The 23,129-nt window shown below is 41.9% G+C and overlaps 1 protein-coding gene across 1 annotated transcript in view; it reads right to left on the reverse strand.

Annotated features, from left to right (window-relative positions):
* The window catches only part of KIF6 (kinesin family member 6), a 389,490-nt gene that overhangs the window by 259,255 nt on the left and 107,106 nt on the right, over positions 1–23,129 (reverse strand). Inside the window, exon 6 of the mRNA XM_028161152.2 lies at positions 20,495–20,624. Within this exon, the coding sequence (XP_028016953.2) occupies positions 20,495–20,624 (130 nt within the window). The remainder of the gene's footprint in view (positions 1–20,494; positions 20,625–23,129) is intronic.

Raw genomic sequence — 23,129 nt, forward strand, 5'->3', positions numbered from 1 at the left:
GACTTGTGCCAATGAGCAAAATACACAGATGTCAAAATACTGGCATAGTTTTGGTGATGATGATGTAGCTAGTGAGGTAAATAGGCTGAAAATTTGACCCATTACTTGTTGCCACAATAACTATACCCGGCCTCGCCAGTGTGTGATTTTGCTAAAGTGGATCAGCAAATAACTGTGCATGTAAAACCGCAAACTCAAATTTAGAACCTAAGTTGAGGTGTTCTGGAAGTGACTGTAAGTTATTTGCAGAACTTAAACATGGGTTTCATTCCACTGTTACATTCACACAACAATAAATCCTACAGTATGTAATGAAAGTCAAGTTGACAATCGATATAAAAGAAAACCATAGTGACTGCCCCAACAGCTGTCTTCAGCTTCTCAACTGGGATACTGAAGTCACAGGAAAATGTAGGCCCTTAGTGAATAGGGGAAGAGTGTACCCATTTCAAAGGAATGTGAGATTTATATCAATTACGATGCATTTCTGGAGTCTGTAATTAAAATGCCGTAATATGCTGTAGGAGTCCATGCCTACAATTTTGTAACGTCTCATAAATATTTTCTGCATGAAGTAGTAGTTGGTGTCCTCTTAGCTAAAATTTCCTTAAACCTCAGAAAACATTCTTTATGTGTAGCCATTTAAGTGTGATTGAATGTGTGGGTGTCTGCTCTGTGTTTATTTAAGGACGTCTTCATGTCTCATCGGCGTTTGTCCTTTTCAAGATAAAATTGTATTAAAACATTTCTGAAACTGCCTAAGAACAGATGGCACCATTTAGGCAGATTCATTCAAATTTAAGTGCACATTTTAAACAAATGTGCTCTTGGCACTGGAGACTGTGCCTTTGGAAAAATCCTACTGATGATTAATCATCCCCGTGCAGATAGCTTTCACATTTCATATCAGGCTATGCACACAGCTCTGGGTAGGCAGTACAGAGACTAGAAGGAAAAGAAGACATGGACCTTGCCCTCAAGGCATCTGTAATCTAGCTCAGGAGCTAAAGACAAACTGTGTACAATGAGAGGCCACATGAGAAGGCAAATGTGCAGTGAAGAAGGCGATCTGTGCTCGGCCGGAGCGTCTGACGCTGCGGGTCACACCTAAGAATGCTGCCCACCCTCATGCTGGAAGCTCTCCACCCGCTGCCCCTGCTTTCTAGAGTCACACACTCCCCGGTACTCTTCGGTCCCTTTCTCTTTATTGGACGCTTTTCTGTCCAGTCCCTAAAATAGACAGGCCCCAAGCTATGGTCATCATATGTTTCCTCCTTGGGGAACTCTTCCTTCTACTGTTCTAATTCTCACCAGATAGGCACTATAGAGTAGTCAAAACTCACACCAAAAATCTTAGAATTAGCCATGAACATTGGGGTGCAGATATCTTTTCAAATTAGCGTTCTTGTTTTCCTCAGACAGGTCCCCAGGAGAGGAATTGCTGGATTATAGGGCAGTTCTGTGTAACTGTTTGAGGACTCTCCATACCATTTTCCATGTGGCTGTACCAGCTTACAATCCAGCAGAGCACGAGGCTTCCCTTTTCTCCACATCCTCCCCGACACTGGTTCTTTGCTGTACTGTGGATAGCGGCCATTCTGACAAGTGTGTGGTGGTATCTCATTGTGGTTTGGATTTTCATTGTTTACAATAGTCAAGATATGGAAGCAACCTAAGTGTTTATTGATAGATGATTGGATAAAGAACACACACACACACACACACACACACACACACACACACACAGTGGAATACTACTCAGCCATAACAAAGGAAATCTTGTCATTTGGGACAACATGGACAAACCTGGAGACTATTATGCTAACTGAAATAAGTCAGACAGAGAAAGACAAATACTGTATGATTTCACTTCTATGTGGATTCTGAAAAACAAAACGAATTAATAAAATGAACCAGAAACACACTCACGGACACAGGGAACAAACTGATGATTGCCAGAGGGGAGGGGGGTGGCCACAAAAGGGGAAGGGGAGTAAGAAGTACAAACGTTCAGTTATAAAACAAGCCACAGGGAGGTAATGTGCAGCCTAGGGAATATGTCAATAATATCACAATAACTCTGCATGGTGACAGATGGTTACTAGACTTAGGGCGATCACTTCATCAGGTATATAAATGTTGAATCGCTATGCTGTACACCCAAAACTAATATAATACTGCATGTCAACTATAATTTAAATTTTTTAAAAAGGGGGAAAAACTTAGAATTTGATATTGAATGACCTCATTTTAAGTCTGGTTCCATCACTTACTAGTGTTGAAATCTTATGAAAATTTACACCAAGTAACTTCAGTTTTCATATTTTTGTATCGCCATAATAAGACTTGCTTTGCTGCAAAAAATAGCAATTGAGTTACTGATTGTTGACGTGGTCCATGAACTGAAGAGGCCATATAAATGCCCATCACTGTTGATATTCGCTCTATTCAGTGCCTCCATATCCTTATTTCCAACCACAATTCCTCTCTACACCAGATTAGAATGTCTAGGAGCCCAACTCATGGTTGTCGCTGAAATGCCTTGCTAACATCTTGAACCTAATATTTTCCCAAAGCAACCTCATCGCTTTCCCTCAGTCCCTGTCCCACAAAGGGATATCCAATCTGTCCCATTCCTGTCTGCTCTCCCCATCTCTAAACATCCTTTACCTCTCACCTGGGTTACTACATTCTCTTCCTCGTCTCCCATCTTTACTTTTGTCTCCCTCATTGTTCACCTTGCAGACAGAGTACCACTTTAAAAACACATATTTAATTATGTCAGTCCTACCTATATACCTGAATGGAACTGGCATGCTCCCCAAAGTAAATATCTCTAGTTTCTTCAACTCTCTTATGCAATGGTTTAGCAAAGTCTTTTTTAAATGTAGCACTTTCACACTCTGAATTGAGTAGATTCTTTCAAAATTCTCCTAACCACAGAAGACACTGGAATCTGGGCAATCTAAACTGGATGTTGCCAGTAAATAGCACATGAAGTGTTACACCACAGTTGTTCCAGCTCCTTACCCAGGCTATGGAATTTCTATGGAAAACACACACATTTATTTGATGACCACATTTGATTAGTTTTTACCCCAACATTACAATCTGTTGACATAATTCCAGATCTTGATCTTTTTTTTTCAATTTTGTGCTATCTACGAATGAAAATACCCTGTATCTCCTCAACCAAATGATGTGCAAAACACCAAGTAGGGCAGAACAACATTCCGTTACGGCACCACTGCTCCATCCTCTGCTAGGTGCCACTTATGGATGGATATTTTCAAATTTTAATCCCAATACCTTTGTGTGCCTTCAATTCCTCTCTACATCCCGGAGGGTATTTTGGAAGACTTTATGAAATAAAATGAATTCCCTTGATCTGTGAATTCTTACAACCCTATCAGAAAAGCCAATGAAATTAGTTTAAGGTGAATCAATGCTGACTCTTCCCTAATTACTTATTGGCTATCATTTAATAATATTTTTTCAGGTCCTTTTCTTAGGGTTTGATATTAAAAAAAATTAACTTGTCCTTTTCCAAATAGGTTTACTTTTTTGGAAAGTTGAGAATAGATGACTTTTATTGACAGGGAAAACGACTAAAAACCTAGGTTCGCTGGGCCCTCTACAGATTCATCATGTCTGCAGTCTGTGGTCTATGAAGGTCAGTTTTTTCCCTTTCTCATCTCCAGGACAGCCACGTCCCACTTCTCACTGAAGGCCCATCAGAAGGATACCTCCTCTTGGAAGGCTCTCTTACTTTCTTCCTTTTCCCTCCTGGGCTCTGAACTCCTCCAGGGCAGGCACTGTGTCTTATTCATCATTGCACCCCTAGCCTAACATAACATGAAGTGCTCAAAAATATTTATTAAATTGTTGACTCTTGCTCACTTCTAGTTTTCTGGATGCTAAGGCATGTTTCATAATTTCTAAAAATCTCCAAATAATTAGGAGACTACATCTGCAGACTGTCTGAGTGCATGGAATATAATTCATTTGAGTCTAAAAATTAGAATTTTTTGAAACAGCAGATTGACTCAGATCTCTCTGCCTATCTTGGGCTTCAATTATGCTTTGTGCCTCGTTCCAGAGCACTTAACCATTATCCCTGTATCTTCAACTACCCTTTCCCTTGCGTAGAATGCCCTCTTTCTGGTCAAATATTGCCTAGTATTGCTTACTGGAAAAGTATGTCCCTTTCCTCCTCCCAAAATAATCCTACTCAAAATTTATCTATCTTCATAAATTCCCTTGGACTATTCTCAAATGGTGTTAGGCATTGTGTTCATAAAGGCCATTAGACATATGTGCCTATAGTAGGAGATCATTAATATTCAAAATAGAAAAATGCAAAGAATGGATTGTTCCAAGTGGATTTTTGAATGTCCATCATTTTTTAAAAACATGACATTGCAATGGACAATATGCTCCAGTTGGTCACGGGGTGCGATGGTGTGCTCCATTGGGCTACCAGTGAGTGCTTGGCAGCCAGCCAGTTTTGTGCCCTATAAGGAGTGATGCGGATCTAAAAGGTGACTCGACAATGACCCTCTCCGGCACTGGTGGCTTCCAACTGTCTGCACAGAAGGAGCAGCGATGTGGTTGTACAGTGGTCCCAGAAGCTGCTTTTGCAGAACGCTTTTCATAACACAGCATTCAACTGAGGAAACACCGAAAGCCTGTATTGAAGACTAAAGCTCCACTCTCAGAAGCTATTTCATATGGTAAAAAAAAAAAACCTCACATTTCATTGGACAAAATCACTTCCGACTGAGCAGGAAATACTCCTAAGCTAAGAGAGAAATTTAAAAGAAACAGTATAACAATAAGATTGGGCAAGCCTGATAAACATTTTCAAAAGGCTGTTCATGCCTCTTCCCTTAGGGTTCTGCAGATGTACAACAACCAGTCCTGATGTTCTATGATTCTTATCGGTAGATCAAGTGGGATCCCTGTAAATTAACATTTTCACTTTTTAAAATATTCATGATGCTGTGTGTGTGGCCATCTTCAAGACTGAAAATTTTGATTTGAGGGGCAGGGGCAGGAATTGACAAAATATGGTTTTGTGTTTATATAATGTGATCTTACGTTTTTGTAACACTTTTTCTCTTTTTAATCTCACATATTTTCAATAACTTTGAAAATGATTATAGTTAATACAGCCTTCAGTGATCTACATACTCTCTTTATACTACATGTAAGATATTCCAGGATCCTTTAAATATGTGTTTATTTCTTGTATCTTTACCTTATATTCTATTCTTATGTATTGAAGTCCTTTTTTTTCATTTTTTTATTAAGGTATTATATGTATACATATCTTACCATTGCCCACCCCACTCCCATACATGCCCTCACCCCCCAGAGTTTTGTGTCCATTGGTTATGCTTATATGCATGCATACAAGTCCTTTGGTTGATCTCTTATCTCCCCCACCTCTCCCTAACCTTCCCGCTGTAATTTGACAGTCTGTTTGATGCTTTACTGTCTCTGTATCTATCTTTTTGTTCATCAGTTTATAATGTTCTTTATTATCCATAAATGAGTGAGATCATGTGGAATTTTTCTTTCATTGACTGGCTTATTTCACTTAGCATAATGTTCTCCAATTCCATCCAGGTTACTGCAAATGGTAAGAATTCCTTCTTTTTTATGGCAGCATAGTATTCCATTGTGTAGATGTACCATAGTTTTCTGATCCACTCATCTGCTGACGGGCACCTAGGCTGTTTCCAAATCTTAGCTATTGTAAATTGTGCTGCTATGAACATAGGGGTGCATATATCCTTTCTGATTGGAGTTTCTAGTTTCTTAGGATATATTCCTAGGAGTGGGATTACTGGGTCAAATGGGAGTTCCATTTTCAGTTTTTTGAGGAAACTCCATACTGTTCTCCACAGTGGCTGCACCAGTCTGCATTCCCACCAGCAGTGCACTAGGGTTCCTTTTTCTCCTCAGCCTCGTCAACACTTGTCGTTTGTTGATTTGTTGATGATAGCCATTCTGACAGGTGTGAGATGGTACCGCATTGTCGTTTTGATTTGCATCTCTCGGATAATTAGTGACTTTGAGCATGTTTTCATGTGTCTCTTGGCCCAATCACTCTGCTATTTTGGAGTGAAATATCTCCACAGGAATTCTCACTGATGAAGACTAGGTTAGGTTAAGAAAATCTCTCTTGGACTGAACAGGAGTACATAATGTATACACGTGAGACTCTTTAAAGAAAACCAGCTAAGACCAACACAGCAGCCGGAGTCCAGAACCCAGCTTTCCACCCCAATTCTCCTTTCTAATAACACTCTCTACCTGCATGTCCCAGCTAATCTGGTCCTCCCCTCACCTACTCCATCTGCATCGAAGACTGAAAGTACCAATCTCCATGCATTCTCTAAGCTGATACCCTAGCTTTTCAGGTTCAAACACCCTGAACTCAAGATTACTAACCCTGACCTCACTGGGTAAATAATTCCCTGTCTAGTTCTTCACACAGTGAATGAGCTCTTTCCATGTTCTCTGATCAGCCTGGGTCAGCAAGGCCTGACCAAACCTGCTGGTTTAGATGTGACCATCAACACCTGCCTTCATCTTTTTCTGAGATGGCTTCAGAACACTCTGTCTAGCAGCAAAATACCCCCAATGAGACAGCCCTCTGCTGAAATGAACGATCCTAAACTGCCATCTTCCTTTCTGATTTTTCTCTTTACAAGACACACAGCTGTTAGAAAAGCAATCAAAATCATTTTCCCTGGCTGAAGGATTTCTAGGTCCATCATGTTGTCAAAGTAGTTTTGTAAAAGAGAAAAATAGAGTAGGCACACGGATTCTGTCTGAAATGTAAAAGTAAGCTTTGGAACAATCTGGGACATCTGACAAGAATGTTCCAGCAATTATGATTCACCTTTCGAATAAGAATATCCTACTATGTTTTATTATGCTATATCCCTCCTAACGGGTCTGGAAATAGTTTGATGGATTTTTTATTTTTACATCCTCCAAGATTTATTAGCTGACAATGATTTGGGGAGAGCTGAATGTCAGAGTTAGTGATGGCTCTTCTTCTGTTGATGTCAGAATTCAGCAGATTGCTTCCCTGTGGGCCATTTCTCCAGGATTTGGAAATTCAAAGTCAAACACATTTATATAGAAAAATCTAAGTATGCTAAAGTTGGCACATATGGCAAATTGCAAAGAATTTTAGCTGTATCTCTAAACAGAGTTATATTCAATTATCATCCCTGTTTGTCATCCTGGAACTGATGTCATCATATCATTAGCATAAAGAATTGGTCTCTGAACAATAGAAACTCTATAATCCCAAATAGTCCCCCCTTTTGTACTTGCAAGAACAATCATGGCTAAATTTAATCCTCAGTGGCAGTCAGTAACTCATCCGTCTAGCATATCTACTTTTGTTTTTTTAATTGACTAGCTTTTTTTTCTTTTCCTTTTAAAATTCAGCCTGGCTTACTAATTTTCAAGTCTGACCATATACATAACTGGAACAATACTATTATGGGGCTAAAAATTCTAATGATCTTCTCAAGCATTTATTGCAGTTCATTAAACTGTCTTTAAGGAAAACTCTTTTTTTGTTTTACACATGCTAATTACCTTCAGATTACAGGTACACTGACAATACATTTACTATCCTGTGTATAGACAACAAGGAACATCTGGGATTACACACCAAGAGAAACTCAGGTATACATTTAAAACATGTTATTTGTATGAAAGAAATTGATCCTATCCCATTGATGGCAATAGCTCTCAATGCAATCTTTGGATTTGGACATCAAGATCAGCAACAGATGAGGATTTGAGAACACGTCACTCACAGTAGAGATGGAGATGCTGAAGGAAGAACTAGAAGCACAGATGTCTAATATGAGGTATAATATTTCACTCCATGTTATCGACCCATACTATCTCTCCACATTTGGAAGATTCACAGTTCTCTCTGTTGCCACAATGATCCCTTGCTGTTAGAACTGGCAAGACTCCAAGTGGCATACCCCAAACATGATCAAATTACTTGTTGAAGGTTTTGGGTGGCTGATAAGACCTTTGTCTCCTCTCTCCTAGCTTGAAACCAATATAAGCAATAGATACAAAAGTCAGCCTGCCAAAAAGTGAAAATATCTATCAGCAAGAAATGCTATAAAAATAGCTTCTGTGCTTAAAGCTATAGCCAAAATTGATTTTCTGCCAGTTTCCCCCGTGTATACTCCTGATTTGTAAGATTAGCAAAAGCAATGGATCTGAGTTCTCTGTTCCCTTTCTTCTCCGTTGCTCTACATCACAGAGATGCTGAGTTCTAAAGGTAGCTTTTCCCAAGGTCCCTGTTAGTTTGTTGCTGTCTTCCCACTTGCAAGACAGGGAGAGGGAGAATTACCCCGCCTTTCCCTTCCGCACACCCTCTGACCGCCTGCAGGTGGCTCCTACTAGCTGACACCTGCCTGACCTAGTGGCTTCCTGTTGTGGTAACCTCTGAGTTGCACCAGCATCCCGTTGTCTTCTCAGATTCTTCCATCACCCATGAGACAAAACTATCTGTGTTGATTTTTCTCGTTTTAAATACAGTGACTTATCTTTCTCTTAGCATAATACTATCCAGGTCCATCCAAATGTGGAATCTAATAAGCAAAATAAACTGATGAACAAAAATAGATCCTGAGACATAGAAGCATGGAACAGTCTGACGAACTTCAGAGGGAGGGCAGAGGATGGTGGGTGGGTGGGAAGGGATCAACCAATGAACTTGTATGCATATGCATAAAACGTGGACACAGACAATAGGGTGATGAAGACCTAGGGTGGGGTGGGATGGGCTAGAAAGGTTCAATGGGGGGGGGAAGGGAACATATGTAATACTTTCAACAATAAAGATAAAAAAATAATAACCACAGTGACTTGTCTTCCTGGTTGGAACCTTACTAATACATTTAATTAAATATACTATATTTAATATAATGCTCTCAATATTATACAAGACCAATAGAAGTATAAAGTTTTTGCATTTCTTTCAAAGTCACAGGCAAGACACTGACCATTTTGCCACACAAGATCCTTACATATATTTTACCTACAATTTAGTACCTGTAAGCTTGCTCTGAACAATGAAAACTATGTAATTCAAAATGCCTAAATTTTTCCCTTGTTTCTACTTGTCTGCCTCAAAAATCATAGCTAAAATTTGTCCTTAACAGCAATAAGTTAATGCATTCTAGTTGTCTATTACAGCTATCTATCTTCTTTTTAAAATCGAGTTTCCCTTTCAAAAATTTTGTAATTTTTGACACTTTTGTTCAGATTTATACGTTTTAATATTGTTTCAAACCCACTGGAAAATTAGATGATATAAGTGACTTAATTTTTCTTAATTAAAAAACCATGCTACATTTGAATCTTATGAGGAATAATGAGTTGTTATAAATGACACACATATTATATTCATCAAGATAGACCAAGTTACATTGTGGTAGCACATTAACAAATAGCACCATAATCTCAGAGGCTTAAAATCACAAAGGCTTCTTTCTTACATTATTTGTCAATATGGTTTAATGGTGGCTTGCTCCGTGGTTAGAGCGTCAGCAAGGCTGGGAAGGTGCCGCCACCTTGGGAGACACCATCCTACCTAATAAAATGGTAATATGCAAATTGACCACACCTTCGCTATGCCCAAACCACGCCCACCAGCCAATCAGGAGCGAGTATGCAAATTAACCCAACCAAGATGGCTACAGCCACAGAGAGCAAGGTTTCCCAGGCAACAGAGGAAGCCAAGCTTTCCGCATGCCCTTGCCAGGCCTAAGCCTCCACTCAAGCTACAATGTTTCAATTATAGAAGGTAAACAAATTCAAACAGAATGGCGGCAGCCACGGAGCTGGAGAGACCAGGCCAGGGTTGCCCGTGGCAAAGGAGAAAGCAAAGCTTTCCGCATACTCTGGCCGGGTCCAGGCCTCCGCTTAAGGCTACAAAGTTTCAATTATAGAATGTGAATTAACTCAAACAGAAATGGCTGCCAGCCGTGGAGCATGCAGGAGGCTTGGCTCCGCTCCAGGCTACAAAGTTTCAGTTGTAGAAGGTAAATAAATTCCAGATACCAGGGCCTCCACTTGGGTTGTCAGAGGGCGTGGCCGGCCTGCAAACCACCACAGGCCCCTTGCTCAGGCTGCCCCACGCCCCAAGGGAACCCCCACCCTGATCCGGGACATCCTTCAGGGCAAACCAGCTGGCCCCCACTCCTGCACCAGGCCTCTATCCTATTTAATAAAAGAGTAATATGCAGATTGACCATCACTCCAACACACAATATGGCTTCCCCCATGTGGTCAAAGATCCTGCCCCCATGTGGCCACCACAAGATGGCCAGCAGGGGAAGGCAGTTGGAGGCGATTAACCCTGCAGGGGAGACAGTTAGGGGTGACCGGGCCGGCAGAGGAGGGAAGTTGGGGGCAAACAGGCTGGCAGGGGAGCAGTTAGGCATCAATCAGGCTGGCAGGGGAGTGGTTAGGGGGTGATCAGGCTGGCAGGCAGAAGCAGTTAGGGGCAATCAGGAAGGCAGGCAGGTGAGCAGTTGGGAGCCAGCAGTCCTGGATTGTGAGAGGGTACAGGCTGGGCTGAGGGACACCACCCCCTCCGTGCATGAATTTCATGCACCGGGCCTCTAGTCTCAACATAAGCTTCAGGGCTGCCACAAGAGGGGAAGAGACCAAGGAGAACCTCACACTAGCTCGTAAAAGCTTCAATGCAAAAGTAGCAGCTCACATTCACTCACACTTCATTGGCTAAAACAAGTCACATGAACTCTCTTCAAGGAAGCCTGTGCAAGAAGGCATAAGCTAGACATTTTGGTAAGCACTGGTAACTCTATCACACTTATTATGTTAAACATTCGAACAACTGAAAAAGGAGCAAAGATGAAAGTAGAAATCTCCCAATCAAAAATAACAATGTTAGTGTTTGAGTAAAAAAGGCTGCTTTTTCAAAAAATCCTCAACCAAGGATATGTTTTCCATTGACTTTTTTTTTTTTTTTGACAGAGTGGAAGAAAGGGAGGGGGAGAGAGAGAGAGAGAGAGAGAGAGAGAGAGAAGACAGATTGCACAGATTGATTGGTTGCTTCCCAAATGCACCCTTATCAGGGACGGGGGATTGAGCCTGCAACTGAGGTATGTGCCCTTGACTGGGAATTGATCCAGTGACCCTTCAGTTCATGGGCCAAAATCTAACCACTGAGCAAAACCAGCTAGGGCCTCAAGTTTGCTTTTTATCTTCTTCTCTTTTCTTGTCATCTTTTTATTTTTAACCCTTCTACATTTTTAGCTATTTTTGTAAAACAAAGAATGTATTTAGGGAACATCTAAGATTATGAAGAACAAACTCTCTGCTTCTAACATAATCAAATATATGTTCCTTAGTCCTCCCCCAGCACCCATACTCCATTTATATGGATAGGTCTGCAGATGTTTTCTTTCAACATATCATTTTATCTTTCAACATATCATCTTTTCCCTAAAGAGCAGTCTGGGGATGGGTGAGGAAATATTCAAATTAAGATACTTTTACTGTCTGCTATATCCTTAGCCTTAACAGCATACACTTTCCTCAATTTTTTGCACTAACAGGTCTGGGATGGTAAAACCCCTTAAGTCACAAACTCACTGAACCCCACTAAAAAAGAACATCTTTCTTGGCAATGCGCCTAGACTACTGACCACAAAAAGGTCTGTCTTTAAGTTTTCTCCTTAGGATGCACCTTTTATAGTGTAGGATAAATATCTCTGTAATACTGTGCCCCATACTTGCCTATGTTCATAGATCTCAGCACTCTAACCAAAAGATCATCAGATTTGCGTTTGAGAATTGTGACCCTTTCGTAAAGGGGAAACTGTATCCTGCCTGAGGTTGGAGAATATATGTGTTGGCTCTCAGCACCCTCCCTCGCCATAAGTCAAATTTCATAGTATTTGGCAGGTTTCCTCCGGGTTTGAGGTTATGGCTGTTTCCTTGTTTCACTGAAGATGGCTTTTATTCCCCCTCTACATTTCACATTTTGTTGCTCTTGTTGGTGAATTTCAATAACAGGGAGTAAAAATTACTTTCTTCTGCTATGTTTAATCAGAAATGAGAATTTTAATGATCAGAAGAAACTCTAGAGCTAAATTTTTACAGCTAAAAAGATTATGTTTCTGTAATCATGTATAGAGGCTATGTACATTTTAACATTCTAATAATGACTGTACCATACCACTTCACTTATTTTAATAAACGTTTTAGATCTCAAAACTCATGGTTCATGCAATAGCACAAATCAGATTAGATGAGAGCAGAATGCAAACTATGTTAAAACACAGAATCACTATTTTAAAATGTAAATTTCTCATATGTAAAATATAAAAAAGAGAAATGCCTGACATAGAGTATGTGCTCAAAATTTAAGTTTATTTCCTTCTAGTAAGGATATACAGTAGACAAGAAAAAGAGGTTACAATGTGAACACATCTTTGCTAAGGCTTTTAGCTGCCTATTGGGACCTATTAATAAGAGAAGCTATCCTATATAATAAAAGGGTAATATGCAAATTAACCCTCATGGTGGAACGACCAGTCGCTATGACGCTCAACACAGGAGCTGCCCCCTGGTGGTCAGTGCGCTTCCACAGGGGGAGCACTGCTCAGCCAGAAGCCGGCTCATAGCTGGCCAGTGCAGTGGTGGTGGCAGGAGCCTCTCCCACCTCCATGGCAGTGCTAAGGATGTCCGACTAACAGCTTAGGCCTAAGCTGTTAGTTGGACATCCCCCAAGGGCTCCTGGGCTGCCAGAGGGATGTCTGGCTGCCAGGTTAGGCCCACTTAAGCCATCAGTTGTACATCCCCCAAGGGGTCCTGGACTGTGAGAGGGTGTGGGCTGGGCTGAGGAACCCCCCTGAGTGCACGAATTTTCGTGCACTGGGCCTCTAGTTCATATTATAATAAAAGCAGGACCCAAAATATTTAGCCTGCTGCGTATTTTGCTCTTCCCAGGCTCACAAATCTTGGACTAAAGGTGCTAATTATTTACAATTAACATATCTTTCAAACAAAACTCTGTAAGTATGTGAGTCAATGTCCCTCTAAGTGTGGAGTGGAATATGATTCTGTAACACTAATTATGACCTAAATCCTCGATTCTCACACACAGCACACAAGGAGACAGAGGCTTAGTGTTGTTAACAAACACAACCTAATAGCAAACGTACCCTTTCCTCCTTGTATTACCTGGATGTTATCAGACAACAAGGACAGCTGCTCCTGAGAGTGGCCTGAACCACTGACTCTGCTCACACGGTCTCCCACTGCCTTTACACATCCACAAGTTCACCCAGTTCACTCCCGAGTGTGATAATGAGCAGAGTCTGAGGGTCTGCAAAGCACAGCAGCACAACTCAGATACATCTAGTATGTTTTTATTTCAAGCCAAGAATTAGGTAAAAAGACCTTGAATAGCTCCTGGAAAATTATAAATCCCACTAGAGGCCTGGTGCATGAAAATTCATGCACTGGAGGGGTGATCCCTCAGCCTGGCCTGTCCCCTCTCACAGACTGGGAGCCCTCAGGGGCTGGAGGCGACCCGGCGATCAGGGGAAGGCGATGCCCCATTACACCTCTGCTGCTGCCACTGCCAGCAGTGCAAGCCTCGGCTGGCCCTGGTTACCTGAGCCTTGGGCAGCCCCTGCTGGCTGGGCAGCCGACATCTGAAGATTGCCTGCGCCTCGGGTGTCAGCTGGGCAGCTTCCATCCAAGGCTTGCCTGCGCCTTGGGCCAGCCCTGGGTGGCTGGGTGGCTGAAGGGACTGGGGGACTCTGGAGGCAGGCACACAGGGCGTACCCAGCCTTGTCGCACGCCTGCTGCCCTGGCAGGGCTGAGGGGACTTGGCAACACGTACTTGTGGCTGTGGGCACTGCCATCTTTGAGGGCGTGGCAGTCAATTAGCATATTCCCTCTTTATTGGCTGTGGGCACTGCCATCTTTGCGATGGTATGAGGGTCAATTAGCATATTCCCTCTTTATTAGATAGGATAAACATTACTGGCAGGTTATTTGGAAAGTTCAACTTTTCCAAAAGGTCTGGGGTCTCACAATTTGTTGTTTTGTTGTTGTTTTTTAAGTCCAAGTCATCTGTGATGTGCTCTGTACTCATGTACTTTCAATTCTAGGCCTGAGATTCAGGTCTTATTACCTGAAATCATCAGGCCTCCTTCTCCCCACCCATTCAATAAAAACAATTAATTAATGACTGATCACCTGGCTGCCAAGTCCTGAGACAATAGAGAGGAACCAGTTAACAGTCTTGTCCTTAAATAGTTGCTAGCTGAGAACCACAGGGTCTTTCCAAATGTCATTCAATTCAATTCTTACTATAATCCTAGAAGGAGGTGTGATTATGCTCATTTTACACACTAGAAAGTGTGGCGTAGGTGGGTTAAGTGACGTGCCCAAGGACACCCACCTGGGAAGGGTGGAGCCGGGAGCAGAACAAGGTCCCTCGGGAGCTTGGGCTCTTCACCACTACCTGGCAAGGATGTGAGGAAGCCACAGAGTGGCTGTCACCACGGGCCGGAGCAACTCACTGGCCAGTTTACCTGGGGAAGGAAGCCACATGGGAAGAAAGCACGACACCTCCAAGGGCCCCTGGACTTTCCAATGTTGACAAAGACCATTCTTTGCGACCAGAGCTCCCCTTCAAGCAGTTTCATAGCAAGCACTGTATATAGACATAGCACATTACTGCTTCTGAATTAATCAAGGTCAAGACCTACACCAGGCCCCTATGGTATAAGAAATTATATCCTAGTTATTTGGACACTGCACTAACTCGCTAGGGCTGCCATAACAAAATACAACAAACTGGGTGGCTTAAACAACTGACACTTATTATCTCACAGTTCTGAACACTGGAAGTCCCAAACAGAGTTGTGGGCAGGGCTGGTCTCCCCTCTGAGGACTGTGAGGGTCCGCTCCAGGACTCTCCTCTTAGATGACCATTTCACGTTCACACGGCATCTCCCGTAGATGTGTCTGTCTCTAAGTTTCCCCATTCAATAAGGACACAAGTCATATTGTTCAGCGCTCACCCTGATGACCTCCTCTTAACTCGATTACCTCTGGAAAGACCCTGTCTCTCAATAGGGTCAGGTTCTGAGGTACCAGGGTTAGGACTTTGGCACAGGAAGTGGGGGTGGGGAGGGGGAGACACAGTTTAACCCATAACAGACTCTACTGTGAAGTTTTGGTGGAAAGGACTCCAGACACTATTCTCTTCTCCAAACTGGCTTGTATACAAGGCTCATGTTAGCCTCATGATTCACTTTGAGCTACATTATCACTCCTTAAAATGGGTATTTAAATGGCACTTTTATCAATTGGGACTATTTCTAGAGGGAAGATTCAAAATATATGACAAAGACAAAAAGTTATTCTTAATGTCCATTCTCTCAATAATCACTCACTGAGCCCTGCTGTGCATCAGGCTCTGTTTTAGGAATGGTGGTTGCAAGATGAACAAGACCGAATCCCAGGCTCACAGTCAGCACATCAATGACCTCCTCTGACACTCCAGGGAAAGGCAGGTAGAAGACATGAGCAAGGACAGGAACGCAAGTGGTAAGTGAAAATAGAAAAGAATTCGGTAATCAAAACAAAATTAAAACAATATATATATAGACCAAATTGCCCAAATTTTCAAATTTGGTGGTGTTGGCAAGGATGCAGACTATAGACCTGCTCACAAACTTTTCAACAGCTTCTTAATGGAAAACCCCAAACTGTCCCCAACTTTCGCCTGAGCACACATACATGCTAAAATGTGCATTCCTGGGCTCTGCCGCAGAGATTCTGAATCCATGGGTTAGAAACAGGGTCCCAGCAACTTGTCTTTTGCCTATGACAGGAAACTCTATTGCAAGTTATCCTCTGACCACGCTTGGGGACAGATGCTTAGAGTATGGGCAGGGTCAAGCAAATGGTCCTAGCTACGGAACTGTGCAGGACTGCCTTGCTCAATTAGACTTGATTAACTGATAGAAACATTTAACTATAAGACAAAAAGTATCAGGTGCATGCCATTGTGATTAACCTAGTTATTAGTAGCAGGAAAGCCAAAAATTATAGGCATGTCATTCTGGCAGCTTTGCCAGAAAGCTGCAGCTTTACACTCCCCAGGGAACCATGAGTCTATCCCCTGCAGGTTGCAGGGGGAAGGGACTGGACAGGAAGAAGGATGGGTGCATGTGCAGTGAGCTGGGGTGATGTGGGGAAGGTACTTGACTGTCAGTCACACCTGGGAACAAGTTATTGACCAGAATGGGTGTGGCCACCGCAAGGGCCTGAAATTTGGGATATTTAATCCCCTGAACAAAGGAGTTTGCTCTCTTGGCAAATTGCACTTGACTCCTGGCTTGCGGGGCTCTCTCGCTCCTGCTTCCTGGCATTCGCTGGACTAATGGACTGCAGCTAGCCTGATGCTAACCGGACCCGGCTGCATCATGGGACGGAAACTCTGGACACTGGCTTGGCTTTTAGCTCTACTGAAACCCAGCTACACTCCTTGTAGGACTGGAACAGGACTTTGGAAACCCAGGGGTGTAATCCCATGCAAATGGAGAAAGGACACCCCAACTTCTCCAATAACAAAGTCATACTTGCTACTGGTGGGCTTTGACACTGGGCCACACACAGTTCAGTTTTTAATATATTTATTCTCTTTGGCACAGCAATTCAACTTAAAAAATTTTTTTACCCTAAGGATATAATCAGGTCTTATTCAAAACACTGGTAGACTTAGAAAAATTATTTAAGAGTTCTGAATAAGTAAGAAGAGGATGAGGCTAATCTTGATCATTTTTCCTTAAAATGCTGGCTTTGAGAGAGAACTTGCAAGGGAAGAGCACTTCACTGGTGTCCCACATTTGCAGACTTTGTTTTGCAAATGTTTTCTGGTTACCATGGCAACTTCTGGATGTCTCTGTGTAAATGGGAATTTGGGGAGCTTATTTTGAGAAGAAAAAAAAAAAAAAGAATAGTGCTTTTTTTTATTTTTTATCCTGGTAAGCTTGTTCTGTGCTGTCAAATTACATTCTGACAGTGAGGTTTAATCTAGAACATGCTTCTTTAGAGACTGAATAATAAAGTATTTCCAGGGATTGACAGTTCTTTTTCATTTATATTTTTATGTATTTTCTTTCAATGAATTCAAGAGATTAAACTGAAATGCTAAATACTTGCTATCCTTTTAAATAATTCAGAAATATATCCTCACTTGAAGAATTTGACACATGTGAGTGTGGTCATGGCACTTGTGGAATGAGGCACAAGGAAAGAACATGGCTCTGGGTCAGTCAGACCTGGATGCTCAGCCAGTGTTCTGACACCCTTAGCCTCAGTTTCCTCTATACAATAAGAATCAGAAATAATATAATTATACAGTGTCTACAACAATGTCAAGTCTTTTGAGTAAGTTCTCAGTATAACATCGTAGCTATTCTTACCAAAGAAAAAATAAAAGCAAGCCCAGAAACATCCCACATCTATTAGATTTGGTTTAAAACAATTAGGCTTTCCACTGGAAAATGGAATACATTAAAAACATAATGCATACCAGCACTATTTGAATTGACTTCTTCAGGTTTCAGTGTATTTATAATAATACTAGAGGCTTGGTGCACGAAATTCGTGCACAGGGAGGGGGGTCCCTCAGCCTGGCCTGCACCCTCTCGCAATCTGGGACCGCTGGATCCTAACTTCTCGCCTGCCTGCCTGCCTGATTGCCCCTAACTCCTCTGTCTGCCTGATCACCCCTAACTGCTTGCCTGACTGCCTGATAGCCCCTAACTGCCTATCCCTGCCTGCCTGACCACCCCTAACCGCACACCTGCCTGCCTGATCGCCCCTAACTGCCTCTGCCTCATCCCCCACACCTGAGACCTGGACTTATCTCCCTCTGGCCGGCCGCAGGCACCCGGGACCCCTGGCGGTGCCACCTGGGCCCCGGCTTTGTCAGGAAGGACGTCCGGAATGATGTCCGGTATATCTGGTCTAATTAGCATATTATCCTTTTATTAGTATAGACCCGTGGTCGGCAAACTGCGGCTCTCGAGCCACATTCAGCTCTTTGGCCCCTTGAGAGTGGCTCTTCCACAAAATACCACGGCCTGGGCGAATCTATTTTGAAGAAGTGGTGTTAGAAGAAGTTTAAGTTTAAAAAATTTGGCTCTCAAAAGAAATTTCAATCGTTGTACTGTTAATATTTGACTCTGTTGACCAATGAGTTTGCCGACCACTGGTATAGATCATTAGATACTCCTCAGTAAGTAATAGGAAAAGACTGTGGGGATTTTGTAAGATGAAGGAACATGACTGATAAGCTTGTATAAAGGAAGTCTGAGATCCTCAAAACTTTATACCAGTGTGAAAAGATGTAGTGAGCTAAGTTGACAAACTAGATAGCAAAGGCCAAGCTTTTAAGCTTATAGAGGTCATGGTAAATAAGGGCCAGGAGCCCCCAATAACCCATTATGGACGAGGGGCCGCCGTGGGGACAGGCCTCGACTTCTCTCAAATGAGTGAGTCACTTCCGGAGGAAGTTAGCACTGAGGCAGAGACAGGCTTCTCTGCTTGTTTTCCAATAGCATTTATTCTCTTTTTCATATATCTCTGGTCTCTTGGTTTGCTGTTTATTAAACTGTGTATGAAGGAACAGGATTTTTAATGGGGCATACTAAATCTTTCATCATCAGACTCCTTAATTTTTAATCTGCCTTTATTCCTTAATCTTTAATTATTGTGACAAATAAGAGCAACACAGATGACCACACAGGCAAAATGTTGAAGCAAAACACAAATGCCAATTTTGTAAAGCAAAACAAGATATTCTGAAATTAGAAACTATGTAAAGATAACGAACTGTCAAATCTCAGAGGGAATGTCGGGTGGTTAGGAAGAGATCAACCAAAGAACTTGTATGCATATATGCATAACCCATGGACACAGACTATGGGGTGCAGAAACCTGGGGCGGGGGCAGGTGCAGGCTAGAAGGGGTCAATGGGGGAATAAGGGGACATATGTAATGCTTTCAACAATAAAGATTAAAAACATCTTTGTAAAGGTCTCCTAAAATGAAAGTAATAGTTTAAGCATCTTTAAGTCCATATCATATGTGGCACATAAGCTCAATTTATAGAAGTTAGTCTATTGAAAAGTATTGACGCAGAACTGTAAAAACCACCACCACCAACAACAAAAGTAAGGGCTCAACACAGAACCAGATGTCCACGCCGTATTTTCAGTATCTGCATTTGTTTCCATTTATCTGTCTTGTATCTAAGGAAGCACATTCAAGAGAGTGAAAATGGGGCAGGAAGAAAGGTCAGTTGATAGACTTTCCCAGAATGCTTATCCTCCCAGCTTATTGTCCTCCCCTGCTGCTTGTCATCAGAGACAGAGAAGCTGGGAGCATGGTTTAACCTTTTGCACTTGGATGTCGAGTGCAAATTACTCTTTGAATATATCAATAATTTGAAATATAAAAAAATCCAAATAAACAAGTTTGTATGAAAAGAAACTCCAGTTTTTTATTCTACTGCTGCGCTTTGTAAAATATGGGGTATTTAAAAAATTAAATCCCGAGTAGAATAAAGGAATCGAGAAAAAAGCAAGCGAGTGCAAAGGGTTAAGAAGGAAACTGCCAGGACTAACGGTCAGCTGAGCATTTGGGGAACAATCCCCCCAACCCCCGCACCACCCGCTCCTTTCCCCACAGAGTCACTGGATGACAGTCTTGTGACCCTCCACCTCCAGCCTGTAACTGGTTGAGGTCATGGTCCCCTGACCACGGCGGGTCAATCCTGGCTCCTGCCTTGGGATCCCAGGTAAAATGCAAGTGTCCAGTTAGATTTGAAGGTCGGCTTAACAACAAATAGTGTAAGTATGTCCCATATATTACACTGAAACATACTCATATTTCACACTGTGGCAGTGTTCCCAGATCTGCCAGCAACAGCTGCCAATGCAGAGAGCACTTCCTGTGTCCCGTGCATTAATCCAAATACGTTATAAGTAATCCTCCAGTGAATACACGAAAACATATGGAAATGTAAACACCAACACATGGGTAATTTGAAATTGGGAAGAATGAACTGTGTATTTTTAAATTGCAAACATTATGCAAAAATTCCTATAATTAAGATATTTAATGAGTTGTCATTCATTAGCTGCAAACCAATTTGTATAAAATTGGAAAACAGAAAAATTAAGAGTCTAGATGCTAGTTCCTGCTCATTAAGTAGCTGTTGAGCTTGGGAAAGTCTTCTCGCTTCTCTGGATCTAGGTTTCCTACTTGGCAGCTGAGAGTTCGATGGAATCGTGTGTAAGGTCCTTGCTGTCCCTAAAATCCCTGATCTCCTCCAGTGTGCTCACAGCTTCAGAGGGCAGTCTCTTACCTCTGCAATCATCCTGTTGGTGTCTCCTAAGAAAAGCAGGTTCAGCGCCTCTTCCTCCGTGGTTGCCTGATGGCGAGACAGGTTTTTCAGGTGAATGTTCTGATCAGGGTCCTCCAATATTGTCACTTTCCTAGGAAATGGGAAACAACAGAAACGAGGTACTTTGAAAATGAAAGGAACTTGAAGTCTTTTTTTTATAGGCTTAGTTTTTAAAAGATGTAGAGTATCATGTCTTTGAACTTATAAAAATCAAATAACACACAAGGCGGCAGACAGGAGTCAATTCACATCAAACACTGACATGTCCTTGACAGCACATCAAAGAGCTTTGGGGCTCCTGATTTAAAGCTACCTGTCTTTGCAATCATCAGATCACTAAATCATCTTGCAATGCATATTACCGAACTAAAAATGCAAATAGATAACCTTCTACCTCTGTCAGGAAACTTGGCCATTTGTGTCATAATTCAGTTACTTACATTGGTAATGCACTAATTTTTTTGCCAACTTTCCACCTTTTTTTTCAATTTCAATTTCTATGACATTTGAAATTGGTCAGCTCAGTAATCTAAACATGATGAGAATCGAGGCATCTGTCCTCCTTCTAGGAGTCATTGCCTTGTCTAGTTTTCTTATCAACATGAGTAAAAAATTCTCAAGAAGTCTTTTAAAAGCTTTAGTTTGTCATTATTATTCTTATGTCCATCAGATGTGTTTCTTCATCCTTTTTCTTTTACAATATGCCCTTTCCTTCCATTACATCCTTATAGTCAGAGTCTTGGGGCTGGAATTATGTTCATCTATCACAACTGCCTTCACGGGCATCCAAGTGTCAATGCCGTGTCCTCCCAGGTGAGTCCTAACCCTGCTCCCTGAGTGGCTTATCCATATTCTCCTTAACGTCCTTGAGCATTTGATGCCACTGAATACAATTTGGCCAAACTCCTCCTACTTCGTTTCAAAGGCCTACAGATGCAAGCAATGCAATTAGTAGGGAGAGTTCCCTTCTGCCTTTTGAGTTTTGCCTTCCTGACCTTCTTGAGAATTGTTAAGGGAAGGAAATCTTATCACTTACAAGTACTGCACTTGCTTGAACACTTGGGATTGAGGATAATAAGTAAAGGTGGGCATCATCTGCCATTACATCTCTAAAAATAAAATTTGCAAGTAAACATTTGTCACTCGCCTGTTTATAAAAACACCCCGACAATACCTTAAAAATGAAGATTTTTAAAATACCATAATTTTCACCCTTCTCTTTTGTAAGGAGGTTATCTGACTTTCAGATGTAATTTGTGGGCATTTAGAGTACTAATCACAGGAAGAAAGTGTAGCTCTCCCCGCACATCTGTGACCAATATGTCACTAATTATGTGATTCTTTGCCGAGTTTTGGACTCCTTTTTGTCTCCTTCAACAATACCAACTAAGATGGAAAAAGATCTCTTCCTTTAATGAAAACAAGTGTATTTTATTTATTTTTCAACAAGACTCATAAGTAAGCTTATTAAAAATGCTTGTGAGTCCAAAAATGCTTGGAAAACATGAAGGCACCTTTAACTGAAATGGATGAATTGTGTTCTATTTTTAGGAACCTCCTTTATTCCTTAAATTTTATTTTCACCCTGATCCTTTTGAAGTGCTCGAGAAGATTTGGCTAAATTCAATCTCTAGGGACACAGAAGTTAGAAACCTTCCTAAATCCACAGGTTCTGGGTAATATTGGGAGCAAGATAAAAGTATGAAATAAGTGATGAGATGGTACATAAAAAGTGGGAGGAGAGTCCTGTCTCTTTCAACATGAAGATAAAAAGAATTCTCCAACTCTGAGGCAGTCACCTCTTACGTGTGTGGTGAGACCAAGACAGATGCAGTGCTATTCTGTGCAAGTTCAGAAGAGGGGGAGGGAGCAGCAGAAAGTGAGTCAAACAGGAGGATGCTCGCACTCACTGGGCACCAAGCATGTCAGACACCTGCGGTGTTTCATTTCATCCAGGTGTTCCCACCTTGGCTGCACACAGGAACCACCTGCGGAATTTAAACAAAACACAAGACGAACCCTGGTGCCAGGTCCCTCCTGAGATTCTGATTTGATTGTCCTGGGGTGTGGTCTGGGTATCGGAATCTGGAAAAGCTCCAGGCAATTCTCATGTGCAGCCAAGGTTGAGAGCCACTAGCTTCATCTTTCATTACCCTTCAAGGCAGACATATGGGGAGGATTGTGGTTGCTTCATCTTACTTTCCACCCAGCTCCACCCCATGCCCAACTGGGAAAGTTATTCATCTTCTTGGTTGTCACTGAAGTCACTCTTGAGCCACATCTGATTGGCAAGGTCACATCTTAATAGCCTGTCCTTCCCTGGGAAGTTCCTTTTCTACCTCCCTGACCATGCAGCTGCTTGGTCAACTAGGCACAACAGTAACTAAAGCTCAGGCGAGGATTATGGGTACACCTAAACCTCCACAGGGTTTATATCATTGCTGAGTCAACCTAAGTGATAGTAAGGACACAGCATACATATATCTCTCACCATTATTTCACTGAAATAAAAAACATGGAAAATAAGCAACTATGGCATTCTAAGAGTGTTCACTTACTGGACAACCTAAATAGATTTAGGATTATATTCTGCTAG

The sequence above is a fragment of the Eptesicus fuscus genome, chromosome 10, assembly GCF_027574615.1.
Source record: "Eptesicus fuscus isolate TK198812 chromosome 10, DD_ASM_mEF_20220401, whole genome shotgun sequence".
NCBI lineage: Eukaryota > Metazoa > Chordata > Mammalia > Chiroptera > Vespertilionidae > Eptesicus > Eptesicus fuscus.